The sequence below is a fragment of the Chiloscyllium plagiosum genome, chromosome 25 (genome assembly GCF_004010195.1).
Source record: "Chiloscyllium plagiosum isolate BGI_BamShark_2017 chromosome 25, ASM401019v2, whole genome shotgun sequence".
NCBI classification, from domain to species: Eukaryota; Metazoa; Chordata; class Chondrichthyes; order Orectolobiformes; family Hemiscylliidae; genus Chiloscyllium; species Chiloscyllium plagiosum.
In genome coordinates, this window is record NC_057734.1 from 48,584,236 (window position 1) to 48,598,783 (window position 14,548).

At 40.9% G+C, this 14,548-nt stretch overlaps 1 protein-coding gene across 4 annotated transcripts in view; it reads left to right on the top strand.

The window, feature by feature from the left end:
- cabin1 (calcineurin binding protein 1) overlaps window positions 1-14,548 on the top strand; it is a 487,520-nt gene that overhangs the window by 174,185 nt on the left and 298,787 nt on the right. For all 4 annotated transcript variants that reach the window (XM_043716137.1, XM_043716140.1, XM_043716138.1 and 1 more), the window contains one exon: window positions 9,586-10,349. In XM_043716137.1, the coding sequence (XP_043572072.1) occupies window positions 9,586-10,349 (764 nt within the window). The remainder of the gene's footprint in view (window positions 1-9,585; window positions 10,350-14,548) is intronic.

Sequence of the window (14,548 nt, forward strand, 5' to 3'; positions counted from 1 at the left end):
CTATCACCCTCACCTTGACCTTCTTCCACCTATCGCATTTCCAACGCCCCTCCCTCAAGTCCCTCCTCCCTACCTTTTATCCTAGCCTGCTGCACACACTTTCCTCATGCCTGAAGAAGGGCTCATGCCCGAAACGTCGATTCTCCTGCTCCTTGGATGCTCCCTGATCTGCGCTTTTCCAGCAACACATTTTCAGCTCTGATCTCCAGCATCTGCAGTCCTCAATTTCTCCTCCATAATGGTTATAGCCTAATAACCATGAACCACTATTTGTACTGTTAATTAATTTTTTTTTTGATTAGAATGTAAATTTATGTAGAGAGCCATTAATTTTGCATTTTTACCATTTTTGTTCCAACCCGGACCCTTCTTGCTCCTGTGTTGGAGACTTGTGGACACTCCCTCTCTGGGTATCATTATCAGTTCAGCTGCCTTGCAATGCTTCTGAATCCTTCAGCTTTGTAAGCCTACATATCCAAAAGTGTGGTGCTGGAAAAGCAGAGACAGTCAGGCAGCATCTGAGGAGCAGGAAAGTCTATGTTTCAAGCATAAGCTCTTCATCAGGACCACATTTGGTGAGGCATACATAGGCTTGGAGAAAGTGTGGACTGCACATGGTGGAGATCAGAGTAAACAAGTGTGGTATTGGAAAAGCGCAGCAGGTCAGGAAGCATCTGAGAAGCAGGAGAGTCGATGTTTCAAACATAAACTCTTAAGCAGGGCTACATCCAGAGACAAATCACAAGTCTAACACCTTGTTTACAAATTCCAAACTTTAGCCTTTTCATTTGGTCTGGTTTTCATTATCTGTCGAGCATTTTCAAATGCTTGCTGGCCAACTCTCAAGCTTTAATTAGGATTTCTAGGATTTGGATGTGTCATAGATTGTCACATAGATTTGGATGTGTCATCCTGAAGTTCAACACAATTAAGAGTCAATACCATGAGTCTTTTGTGTACCCATGAAACTCTGCAAAGTAAACTATAGAAAATGGAGTCTCACTGGAAGGGACATATATATTCTTTGTGGTATCTCTGGATATGTTTAAAGTGTAATTTGGTCACTTCTTGCAAGTGTTGTTTATATTTGTAAATATCTTAGTAAAATGTGATCTGATGCTGTCATGCAATTCAGTGCACCTTGGTGTTATACCCTCAGATTCCAGTATTCACTAAACCAACAGCACATGATAAATTCAATCAAGAATCCTGAATATTGCTTTCTTTCACACTACAAAGCCCTATCGCAGAAATATAAAGCAATCTTCATGTAAACAAAACTGTGTTGTTTGGATACTGCTGTAATTAAAGATGACCCAGTAATGCTCATTCCATTCCCAGAGTAGAATTCTTTCAATCCGTGAAATCTCATTATCTATCTTGCAGTTCTCTAGCAGACAATCTTTCCTTAATCTTGTTTTGCTTCTTGCTTTTAATGAGATCAACATTAATATAATGAAAAAATACAGTCGAAACTTTATTAGATCAAAGTGCTTGTCTGAACAGACTAACTTCCCTTGCAACAGTTGAATATTTCTAGTGTAGATGAACCGATCATACAGGTTTTATAACATATTCTGTCTCTGTGAAGTGTTGTTGACTGATGTTTCCATCATTTTAAAATATATTCTAAGCTGAGCAGCAGACCAGAAAGGAATCAATCTCCCAACCATATGAGGCCTGGCTTCTTTTTTTTCAGCTTCACAAGTGGCAGGATTTGCACAGACCTCAACTGCTGATGAGTTTGATTTCTATCAATACCAATGACAATGTTATTGTCTTCTATAGTGTGAAAGTTGATTTTAAGAACAGGAAGATGTGTGATAGTACTTCCCTGAATAAGACCCAATGTGCAGCCAAGGCCACCTCCAAATGGCAGTCAGTGCTTGAAAAGGCTGGAGTATCTAAGACCTACCTCTCATTTGATGGAAGAGACACTGAATGCAAGACTGCAATTACATATACCATCTATCTGCAATACTGGACCTTCCCTCCATCATAAGGTCAGAATTGGGACTGTTCAGCAATGTTTGCACAATGTTGAGCACCGTTTGCGACTCCATAATACTCTTCTACAGTGTCTCAAATATCTTTCCCAAGCCCTTTTTAATTGTTACTAAATTACCTTCCAGAATGGCGCACTTCACACAATCATAACCACTTGGCATTGTTGAATCTAAGTTCTGTGCACTTTCTTCCTTCTAAGACCATAAGAAGGAGGAGCAGACATGGGCCATTCAGCCAATCCAGTCTGGTTTGCTGTTCAGTGAGATCACAACTGATCTGATAATCCTCAATTCCATTTTCCTGTCTTTTCCCTTTAATCCTTAATTGCCTTACTAATTAAAAATCCGTCCATATCAGCCTTGACTGTTCTCGGCAACCCAGTCTTGACAGCTGTTTGTGGACAACCTTTAGAGAAGAGCAATTCCTCCTCATCTGTGTCTGAAATGTGCAATCCCAAATTCTGCGATTTACGCTCTCCCACTAGAGGAAACCCCTCCCCAAAGAGTCTTCTATGTTTCAGTAAGGTCAACTCTCATTCTTTTCAATTCCAATGAGTATCGGTCCAACCTACTTAACCTCTCCTCATCAGACAGTTTCTCCATACCCAGGATCAGCTGAGTGAACCTTCTCTGTACTGCCTCCAATGCCAATATATCCTTCCTTAGATAAGGACTTAACCATGAATAGACCCCTATTTTCATGTTTGTGAGCAGATATTCAGAGATTGCTTATCTATTTCTTTAAGAATATTGAGTAATGTCTTCCCTGCAATTTCTCTTTTTCCAAGTAAATAACCCATCTGAATTGGTCAAATGTATTATGCTCTGTATTAGTTTAGCTGTATTTTTCATTATCGTTCTCTAATACATACCAAAGAATTGTACATAATCTCCAGTTTTAGCTGTATCAGTGACTTCTGCAGACTCGTTATCACCTTTTCTTTTAATTTGCAGGCTTTTGTTTGGCTAGTCAGCACAAGATCAAATTACATTTCCTTCCAGCTTAATGATTTAGTTCTCTGTTCATCGTAGATAACACATCTGTGTAAATGAAGCAATCCTTTAGCTTTATGTACTACCATTCTCCGAATAAAAAACTGGATAATTGTGTTCTCCCATGAAAAATGCTTCTTAAAAAGGTGGTTTACTTTCTTAATTTTTCTTTTTCTATCTAAAATAGACAATAGGTGCAAGAGTAGGCCATTTGGCCCTTCGAGCCAGCACCACCATTCATTATGATCATGGCTGATCATCCACAATCAGTATCCTGTTCCTGCCTTATCCCCATAAACCTTGATTCCACTATCTTTAAGAGCTCTATCCATCTCTTTCTTGAAAGTATCCAGAGACTTGGCTTCCACAGCCTTCTAGGGCAGAGCATTCCATATGTCCACCACTCTCTGGGTGAAGAAGTTTCTCCTCAACTCTGTTTTAAAAGGCCTACGCCTTATTTTTAAACTGTGTCCTCTGGTTCTGGACTAACCCATCAGTGGGACATGCTTCCTGCCTCCAGAATGTCTAATCCTTTAATAATCTTATACGTCTCAATCGGATCCCCTCTCATCCTTCTAAACTCAAGTGTATACAAGCCCAGTTGCTCCAATCTTTCAACATATGATAGTCCCGCCATTCTGGGAAGTGACCTCATGAACATACGCTGCACTCCCTCAATAACCAGAATGTCCTTCCTCAAATTTGGAGACTAAAACTGCACATAATACTCCAGGTACGGACTCACCAGGGCCCTGTACAGCTGCAGAAGGACCTATTTGCTCCTACATTCAATTCCTCTTGTTATGAAGGCCAGCATGCCATGAGCTTTCTTCACTGCTTGCTGTACCTGCATGTTTGCTTTCATTCACTGATGTACAAGAACACCTAAATCTCGTTGTACTTCCCCTTTACCTAACTTGACTCCATTTAGATAGTAGTCTGCCTTCCTGTTGTTGCCACCAAAGTGGATAACCACACATTTCTCCACATTAAACTGCATCTGCCACGCTTCCGTCCAGTCACCTAGCCTGCGCAAGTCACCCTGTATTCTCATAACATCCTCCTCACATTTCACCCTGCCACCCAGCTTTGTGTCATCAGCACATTTGCTAATATTACTTTTAATACCTTCGTCTATATCATTTAATGTATATTGTAACCAGCTGCGGTCCCAGCACTGAACCTTGTGGTACCCCACTGTTCACTGCCTGCCATTTCGAAAGGGACCCGTTTATCACTACTCTGCTTCCTGTCAGCCAGCCAATTTTCAGTCCAAGTCAGTATTTTGCCCCCAATACCTAATTTTGCTCACTAATCTACTATGTGGGACTTTATCAAAGGCTTTCTGGAAGTCCAGGTACACTACGTCCACTGGCTCTCCCTTGTCCATCTTCATAGTTACATCTCAAAAAAATTCCAGAAGATTAGTCAAGCACGATTTCCCCTTCGTAGATCCATGCTGACTCTGACCTATCCTGTTACTGCTATTCAAATGAGTTGTAATTTCATCTTTTATAATTGACTCCAGCATCTTTCCCACCACTGATGTCAGGCTAACCAGTCTATAATTCCCTGTTTTCTCTCACCCTCCTTTCTTGAAAAGTGGGACAACATTAGCCACCCTGCAATCCGCAGGAACTGATCCTGAATCTATAGAACATTAGAAAATAATTACCAATGCATCCACGCTTTCTAGAGCCACCTCCTTAAGTACCCTGGGATGCAGACTATCAGGTCCTGGGGAATTATCAGCCTTCAGACCTAACAGTCTATCCAATATGATTTCCTGCCTAATATAAATTCCCTTCGGTTCATCCATTGCCCTTGGTCCTTCAGCCACTATTACATCTGGGAGATTGCTTGTGTCTTCCCCAGTGAAGACAGATCCAAAGTACCTATTCAACTCTTCTGCCATTTTCTTGTTCCCCATATTAAATTCACCCATTTCTGTCTTCAAGGGCCCAATTTTAGTCTTAACTATTTGTTTTCTTTTTATATACCTAAAAAAGCTTTTGCTATCCTGCTTTATATTTTTGGCCAGTTTGCCTTCGTACTTCATTTTTCTCTGCGTATTGCTTTTTTAGTTATCCTCTGTTGCTCTTTAAAAGTTTCCCAGTCCTCCGGCTTCCAGCTCATCTTTGCTATGTTATACTTCTCTTTTGAAACCAATGATTACCCACGTCTATTTGTTTCCTCTTTAAGCCTCACTCTTGGCTGCATTAACCAAGATGTTTGCACCTTTCTGTGGATGCTGTGCCCATATTTGACACACTGCTGCTGAGGCTGTTCCTATCCATTCTGAAAATCCTCTCCTATGGCAACTAAGAAACTAAATATCTGACATGCATCGAATGATTTGTGGAGTTTGTCTTTATATTTAGAGAACTTGCGCCATTTTGCAGTACCCAAAGACAAAATTTTATTGTTTATGTTATGATCCCTGTTAATATCACTGGACCAATCATATCCAAGACTGAAATCTGGTTTATTTCACCATTTATTTTGATTTGTTTCAGTTTCAACAAAGTGTTCTTTTGCAGAAACATGACTCTGCAATGCTCCAGATTTTGCTTCAGTAGCAAAACAGAAGTTTATTAACAAAAGAAATTAAGATAAAATAGAGACAATCAGTCTATCTACTCAAAGAATGATTTGTAAACACAAAGTGAAAGTGTAATCCCATTAATCCCAGAACACACCTTTATAAATTGAAAAGAAAAACAACAACTTTTGTATAACCAAAACACATCCTGGTGTAGTAGCCGAAAACACACCCTGTATTGGACCCAAAGTCACCACTCATGCACTATGCATACCAGAATCCCTGCCCTTTTAACACCCTGTGACTTTAATTTATCGACTGAAACTGCAGATCTCTGTTTTCAGGATCTATCATACACCAGAGCTTAAATGTACTGAGCTTTAAGTGACCTCTTCAGGGCTTTATGCCAACACTTCTAGTGTGGGACTATCACTAATTTTTTTTCTCTAAGGCAACCTAGCTGACCATATCCTTCCCTTCTAGGCAACACTATTCTATACAGCTGTCTTCATCCAAGGATTTCATAGGAAGTTTAAAAATTAGAAGTCAAACTAAAATAAATTCTCTCTGAGTTATGGCTCTTTCCCTTAAGCTTAAAATCAAATTACAGAAATCTCTAGCAAACCTTGAGGCCTCATTGCAGGTTGCAAAACAATCTAAGATAAACAAAAATCTGTTTGTGGTGCACAGAAATCCATCAGTTCTAAAGCTAGGCCTCAAAATTATTCTTTTTTAAAATCACAATGACTACAGAAATAATTACGAGTTAATTGCTAACTTCAGACATGTACAACCCACATTACCACCTCAAAAACAAATCCCAAACTTATAATAAGTGATACTTACACTATGATTTACATAATTTTATATTGCATTTGATGCAATGCTAAGACCTGTAAGATTTGCTGTTTCTCGGCATTAACTTGCCTGCACAATGGCAAATTATATCTGACTGCCTTTCTCACACTCGCAAGTTGTGGACTTATCGTTTTGTTTTAACCAGGATTTGGATATGTAGTGATTGTAAGTGACAGCCAGGTGGACCTCTTAGAATATGTGTTCCCTGATTGGGGCTGTTAATATGGTCCAATCAGGGAACCTGGCTGACAGATGATAGCAGGAATGTCAGACATCCTGTTCATTCTGAAAGCTGGCTCTGAGGGAGCTGGATCAGTGTCAAGGACCTTCCACATGTAAATAACGTGTGACGTGGTGATGGGATAGCAGCCTCTGTGGAGTTATTTCAGAATGCATAATTTTTTCAGCCATTTTTGTGCAATATTTAATGCTGCATATTCTAATGTCATCTGTTAGAGATGCCACATTGAGACTGTATTCTTATGGTTCAGATAAATGAGAAAGATTCCATGCTAGTAAGGCCACAAGGAAAGTACTTGTTCTTATTTCTGGAGAGGTAGAGTTGAAAAGGTGGAAAGCTATGCTCAACCTGTATCGAATGGCCATCAATGTGATTGCATTCTCTTCCCAAAATGCTAGACTCTGAAGACAGATCTTTGGCTTATTGTCTGCTGATCCTTCATCTTGAGCTTTTTGCTTTGCTAAATATGGTTTGCCATTGTATTCCACTCTTGGACAGAGTGAGGAGGCAGGTCATAGAGTAATAGAGATATACAGCATGGAAACAGACCCTTTGGTCAAAGCCATCCAAGCCGACCAGATATCCTAATTGTCCCAAGTCTGCCTCTATAATAAAATGGAAATCAGAAAGAGAAACAAAATCTGGAGAAACACTTGGCAAATCTGACAGCATCTATGGGGAGAAAGCAGAGTTAACATTGAGTCTATTGACACTTCTGGAGTCACTTTACTTGCAATGTTAACCTGCTTTCTCTCCTCAGATGCTGCCAGATCTGTTGAGTTTCGTTCGCAATTTCTGTTTTTGTTCCGAGTCTAGTCTGCACATTGAGACCGACTCTGTAGGTGTTATTCTGATTTATAGGGTAGCTGCGTAGCCAGCTGATCTAAACTCCCAAGATAGTCACCAAGAAATCTTAAAGGGAATTTGAATATTTTGCTGTTCCTGTTTGGGCGAGGTATTTTGTCAACGGACTTCGATATTTTCCAGGATATTGGTGAGGCCTCTTCTGGAGTACTGTGTGCAGTTCTGGTTGGCCTATTATAGAAAGGATGTTATTAAACTAGAGAGGATTGAAAAAAGATTTACCTGGATGTTGCCAGGAATGGAGAGTTTAAGATGTAAAAATACACTGGATAGGTTGGGACTTTTTTCACCAGAGTGTAAGTGGTTGCGAAGTGACTATTAAGGTTTATAAAATAAGGGGAATTATATAAATAGATATCTATTATAAATAGATGAGGGGAATGACAAAAGTTTCTTTTTCCGTAAGATGTGGGCGTAAAAGACCTGCTGCGCTTTTCCAGCAACACATTTTCAGCTCTGATCTCCAGCATCTGCAGTCCTCACTTTCTCCTTGGAGAGATATGGGCCAAGTATAGGCAGGGTGGGACTAGTTTAGTTTGAGAACACACACTGTGTGGTATGGCTGGACTGAAGGGTCTGATTCCATGGTGTATGACTCTATTACTCTAATAGACCCTTAGTGGTAGAAACCAGGGTTAATAGTGCAGGAGTGTCCTTTTGGCTACGATTGTTTAATAAATGGAACCAAGAATGGGCAATTCTACTCAGCTGGGTGATAGAGGAGGATGTTGTGGTCAGCTATGATAAAAGCTGCCAAAAGATCAGGAAGGGATGAGGTGGGATAGTTTACCATGAACACAGTCACAAAAAATATCAGTTGTGTCTTTGATAGCAGCAGTTATGGAACTGTGGTGAAGGTGGATGTCTGGTTGAAAGGATTTAAATATGGAATTGTGGGCAAGCTGACCATGGATTTGGGAGCTAATGTCATGATCAAGGGTTTATTAGGAGGCGAGGGAGATTGAAATGAGCTGATAGTTAGAAAGAACAGAAGGTTGTTATAAAAATGTGCTTATATTAAATATTGAGCCTAATCCATTACCTAAAAACAGGAATTGGATTTTAAAAAGGCTAACATGGTCTCAACTTTCATCAAGATGGGTGACATTAATTTGCATTACCACATGTATTCCACAATGAACTGAATGGAGATTACATGGCAAGTCTGCAAAATTAATCAAAATGAACCCAATGGTATTTGTTCTCACCGTTGTTGGGTTTAGGATTTTATTCATCAGAAAGTAAGCAGTGGAATATTCAATTCTATTCTACCACAGTGCTGAGAATGGACAATTCCTGTTAAACCCAAACAAATGCATGGAATTTTGCTCTTAATCCCTTCACCCTTCTCCTGCAGGGAGGGCTGTTAAAATGACAGTGGCAGGTTCTCTCTCTCTCTTCCTCTCTCGTTCCTCCCCCCCCCCCCCCCCCCCCCTTCCTTTCTTCCTGAGGCCTGACCTGCTGCGATTTGGAGCATATGCTGGAATTCTGAGCAAATTTAACAATGAAATGGCTGCTCCCTTGTTGTTCAATGACATGCAGTGGTCAGGTTCTTGTCTTGACAAAAAAGGTGAAGTCCTGCTTCAGAAACTTGTGCATGTCTAGACTGACAGGGTAGTGTAATACTGACAGTGCTGCGTTGTCGGACTTGCTGTCTTTCTGATCAGATACAAAACTGAAGTTGCGTCTGTCCTCTTAGGTGAATAGAAAAGATTCCATGACACTAATTTGAAAGAAAAACCACGGAATTCTCCCTGATGTCTCGGTCAATATTTATCATGTTTCGGCACATAATTGGTTTGCAGAACATGGGGTATCAGTGAATCGAATGTTGTCTCACCTTGTTCAGGACCACTGTAGTAATGAGGAGAGGAAAGCTGGCCCTGAACAAACAAAGGCTATGTAATGAACAGCCGTTCAGACTCTACAGAACAACTTATTAAAAGTTACATTTAGCTGTTTGACTATATCGTGAAGTCACTGCATGTCTTCTGTTCTTGTATCACTAAGTGTGACATACATTAATGAGTCAGAAATCATTCTGCAGTCAGTAATGGCATTGATTTTGTTTTGTTTTCTAGAGAGAAGTCAAGACAGTGTGATTTTGGTACTCTCTGATTCTAACTCGACCCAGGATGTCTTCACTGATGCAGCCAGTTCCCAGGACAGCAGCAGAAAGATTCAATCTGGGAAAGGCAGCCCCTCATCATCATCGACCGTGGAAGCTACTGTCTTGTCAACGGAGAGCCATGGAAAACTGGAGGAAGAGGATTTAGTGGCTCGAGATTCTTCTGAAGGTTGTAAAAGAGGCAGTGTAGAGATCACAGAAGCCATAGATGCTTTGGCTTTGAGATTGGCAGAGCGCACAGCTCACAGAATGCCTATGGAAGCAGCTGTACTGTCCAGGGAGAACTATCGGAAGTTGGAGGAAGAGGACTCGGTGGGTCGCATCTGTTCTGAACTTTGCAGAGGAAGCAGTGTGGAAATCACTGAAGGAATAGACGCATTGGCTTTGAGATTGGCAGAACAAGCAGGAGCAAAATTGCATACAGAGTTGCAGTGTCAAACTGCCACCATTAACGCTACTAATGTCACTCCCACCAGGGTCATCTCCTCATCTCTATGTGACTCAAAAAAGAAAACAGCTGATCCTTCAGGAGAGATGAAAGATACCTACAGATTGGAGGATCTCCCTCAGAGCTTGCCAGTAGAGGAGAGGGAGCAGCGGCGAGTGCTGATTGAACAGTGTATTAGAGCATTACATCTGTGTCTCAGTCGATTCCCTCAGCACTATAAGAGTCTCTACAGACTGGCATATCTGTACATATACAGTAAAACACACAAGGTAAGTAGCTGTCATTTCTCTTCCTTTTAGAAAATCATAATCAGTTTTATAAATAATAGTTCATATAAATATAAATTTAAGGTGATCAGCTTCGAGGAAAAGTTTGTAGATGATGGGAGGATAGTGAAGCTAATGTGAAAAAGGATAAGATTATAAGCCATTGATTTTGGTGGTGGATGGGGAGAGGAATTTCACCTTTGGAACTGTTAGTGACTAATCTTGTGATATTTACCTTTAAAGGTGTGCAAATTCTATCACTGTCTTGGCAGTGCCAATTCCAAAACTCACCATTTTGAAAATAACAAACGTTATTGCTTCTGCAGTATTTTATCAAGAGTAATTGCTGTCATCCTTTTCAAAGCAAATAAATTGTGACAGAGATAAGGGGTTAAATTCAGGTATCAGTCCTTTTGGGATGATTTGAATAAATGGAACATGGTTCTACAGGGGAGTGGAACACAACCTTGTCAGTGATTGCTGAGTTTTGCTCTTTGTGTGATAGTCTCTCCCCTAACCCAGATTTGTGATGTTGGTTTTAAAATTGAAACAGCCCAGCAGAGTTAGTCAGCAGAGGGAGCAGTGAGTGTTGAACATAGCGTTATGAGCAATGGAGTGCACATAATGCAACCAGAAAAAAATGCAGCACAAAAGGAAGAGGCCATTTCGACTGTTGGTTTTCAATTGGAGTGATCAGCACTAATCAGATTCACCTGACTTTTCCCTCGATCTCTCTGTTACTGCTTGTCATAAAACATTCTGAGGTTATTTTGATGAAAGTGTGAAATCACCTGCTGAACAGGTGATCAGACAGGCCTGATTGAAAGTTTGGTTTTAGCACATAGTTTTGATTCTGATTCCCATCGCCTGGAGAAGTGACAACAGGCACCAGCAATGGCGCACTGAAATGTTGATCAGACATCCATGAGATGATGTGGGCCATCAGCAACATGAGAATTGTACTTAACTACAATCTGTAACATCATAGTCTGGTTATTCCAAAGAGACTAACCCTGATCAAGTGAGGAATGTAAGAGATCATCATCAGTTATGAAGTTATGACACAAGACCACACACCTGCTAAACAGTGCAAACAGCAAACCGTAGGCAGAGCTAAGTGACCCCACAATCAATGGACAAGCTGAAAATTCTATGTCCGTTTGGGGTACAATGGTGGGAATTGGAATAGCTAATATGTGGAGGCTGTTCAAAAATATACCCATCCTCCAGTGGAGGAAGCCCAGCACGTCAGTGTGAAAGGTCGAGGCTGAAACATTTGCAACTTCCTTCAGTCAGAAATGCTGAGTGGATGACCCACCTTGGCTCTTTCATAGGCCTCAATCTTGAGGCAATTCAATTCTCTCCAAGTTTTATCAAAAGATTGTCTTTGCTACATCGACCATGGGCCTGAACAGTAATCTGACGATAGTACTGAAAACTTGCATTCAATGACTAGTCATGCCATTAGCCAAGTATTCCACTACAGCTACAAGTCTGGTACATACCAGCTAATGTGGAAAATTGCCCTTGTGTGGCATGTCCATGAAATGCAGGATAAATCTAATTCAGTCAAATGCTATTTCATTATTCAGCTCTCAAAAGTACAAAAGTGATGGAAGGTACCATTGTTAGTGCTGTCTAGTAGCACTTATTCATCAGCATTTGGCTTCTTGCTACTGCTCTGTTTGCCAGACATTGCTGCAGAAGCAGTGATAATGTCACTACTGATGGTGACTGTCTTTCAGTTTCCATTGTAGCACTTGTTTTTCAGAAATTGTAAATGAAGCCTAGGTGAAGGAACCACTTAGTTTTTACAGATATTTGTGTATTTGCGCTGGTTCTAAGTCTCTCGATCCCCTGATGATGAGCACTTTGCCATATTGTTAAGGTGATAATTTTTAACTGAGTTACCTTTCTGTTCAGTAGCTGAGGAGCAATTGGATGCTGCCACAAAAGTTTTCCTTACTTGCACCATTCTGTTGAGACTCGATGTATGTCTTATTTTATCAGAATTGTACTGTGATTCCTGTGTCATAAGTGTTTACTGTATCAACATAAAGTTAAATTTTAGCCTCATCAATTTATATCCTTTAACCCCTGTAGATTTGTATCCACTCTTTGACCTTTTGTGTTAACTCTTTTGTGGGCGGCACGGTGGCACAGTGGTTAGCACTACTGCCTCACAGCGCCAGAGACTCGGGTTCAATTCCCGACTCAGGCGACTGACTGTGTGGAGTTTGCACATTCTCCCCGTGTCAGCGTGGGTTTCCTCCGGGTGCTCCGGTTTCCTCCCACAGTCACAAAGATGTGCGGGTCAGGTGAATTGGCCATGCTAAATTGCCCGTAGTGTTAGGTTAAAGGGGTAAATGTAGGGGTCTGGGTAGGTTGCGCTTCGGCGGGTCGGTGTGGACTTGTTGGGCCGAAGGGCCTGTTTCCACACTGTAAGTAATCTAATCTAATCTAATCTGTTGCTTTTCCTTCAGACCTATTCTTTATCCTAGTCAGTTTATGCTTGGCTCGGTTGGCATTGGTGTCAACTTGGCTCGGTTGGCAGTATTCTCACCTCTGAATTAACAGGCTGTATGTTCCAGCCCCACGCCAGGACTTGAGCATGTAACCTATGCTAACAGTTGCAGTTGTGAGAGAGTGCCATTATATTGTCGCGGGTCTTGCAAGCAACACAACCAAAAGCAGCACACACATCATTCACCTCATTTGCCATTTCTGCAGTCTGGTGTACAAATTGTTTGTCTATACAACAGTTACCTGAAGTTAACAATAATTAATTGGTCGAAAAATGCTTCAGGATATTTCAGTCAGAGGTGGTTGATGCCATTTTAACAAAGGTTATCGAATGATTTTAAAAAGTTAAAGATCTTGTTTTGGTTACAATTGCATGACAAATATTGGAAAACAAAAATTCACCTGCCTTTTATTAGTACCCTTCATATTTCTCCCCATCATTCCACCCTTTTTCCCCCTTTCAGCAAAGGATCCTTGAGATCGGTGTTTCTTTCTGTGAATGTCACAATTTGTAATTGCAATCCGAAGTATCACCTTGAAATGCTTCTGTATTCAGTGGAATATCATCTGAAGATTATGGTCAACTCTTCACAGTATTTTCCTTCATTTTTGCAGTTTTTCCTACACCGTATCATTGCATAAACTCCCTTAAGGTTTTGCTTGGTACATTTCCTCTTATACAGAGGATTCCTCGAATTCACTTGCCAGTGTAAATCCTCTTCCAATCTCATTGGTCACTTTTTCACTTGATCTGCACTGGTGTATATTCTTGTTCCTTATCAAAATCATTTCTGGCTGAATTTCCTTGCAGTTCCTATATAATCCTCTTTCTATATAGAACATAGAACATTACAACGCAGTATAGGCCCTTCGGCCCTCGATATTGCACCGACCTGTGGAACCAATCTGAAGCCCATCTAACCTACACAATTCCATTCTCGTCCATATGCCAAGGCAATGACCATTTAAATACCCTTAAAGTTAGCGAGTCTACTACTGTTACAGGCAGTGCGTTCCACACCCCTACTACTCTGAGTAAAGAAGCTACCTCTGACAAATGTCCTACATCTATCACCCCTCAGTTTAAAGTTATGTCCCCTCATGCTAGCCATCGAGCAAAAAGACTCTCACTGTCCAACCTATCTAACCTTCTGATTATCTTATGTATCAATTAAGTCACCTCTCAACCTTCTGTCTAATGATGATGTCCTCAAGTCCCTCAGTCTTTTCTAGTAAGACCTTCCTTCCATACCAGGGAACATCCTATAAATCTCCTCTGAACCCTTTCAAAGCTTCCACATCCTTCTTATAATGCGGTGACCAGAGCTATATGTAATACTCCAAAACTTACCAGAGTTTTGTACAGCTGCAGCATGACCTCATGGTTCCGAAACTCAATCCCGCTACTAATAAAAGCTAACGCATTGTATGCCTTCTTAACAACTGTTTTAAAAAAATTCTCAAGGTCAGGTTCGTAGGAGAGTAGTCTGACACAGAACAAACGACCAAGAGGCGAGTCTGCTAGAATATGAGCATTTTATTCCCCGCAGCGTCGCCACAACCAACGGGTCTGGCTTATACTCACTCTACATGTTACCGGAACTGGGAGCCGTCAGTTCTCGTAGAGCGGTTGCCAACAACCCACGCTCGGCGGTTAAACGTAACCCCAGAGCAGACTC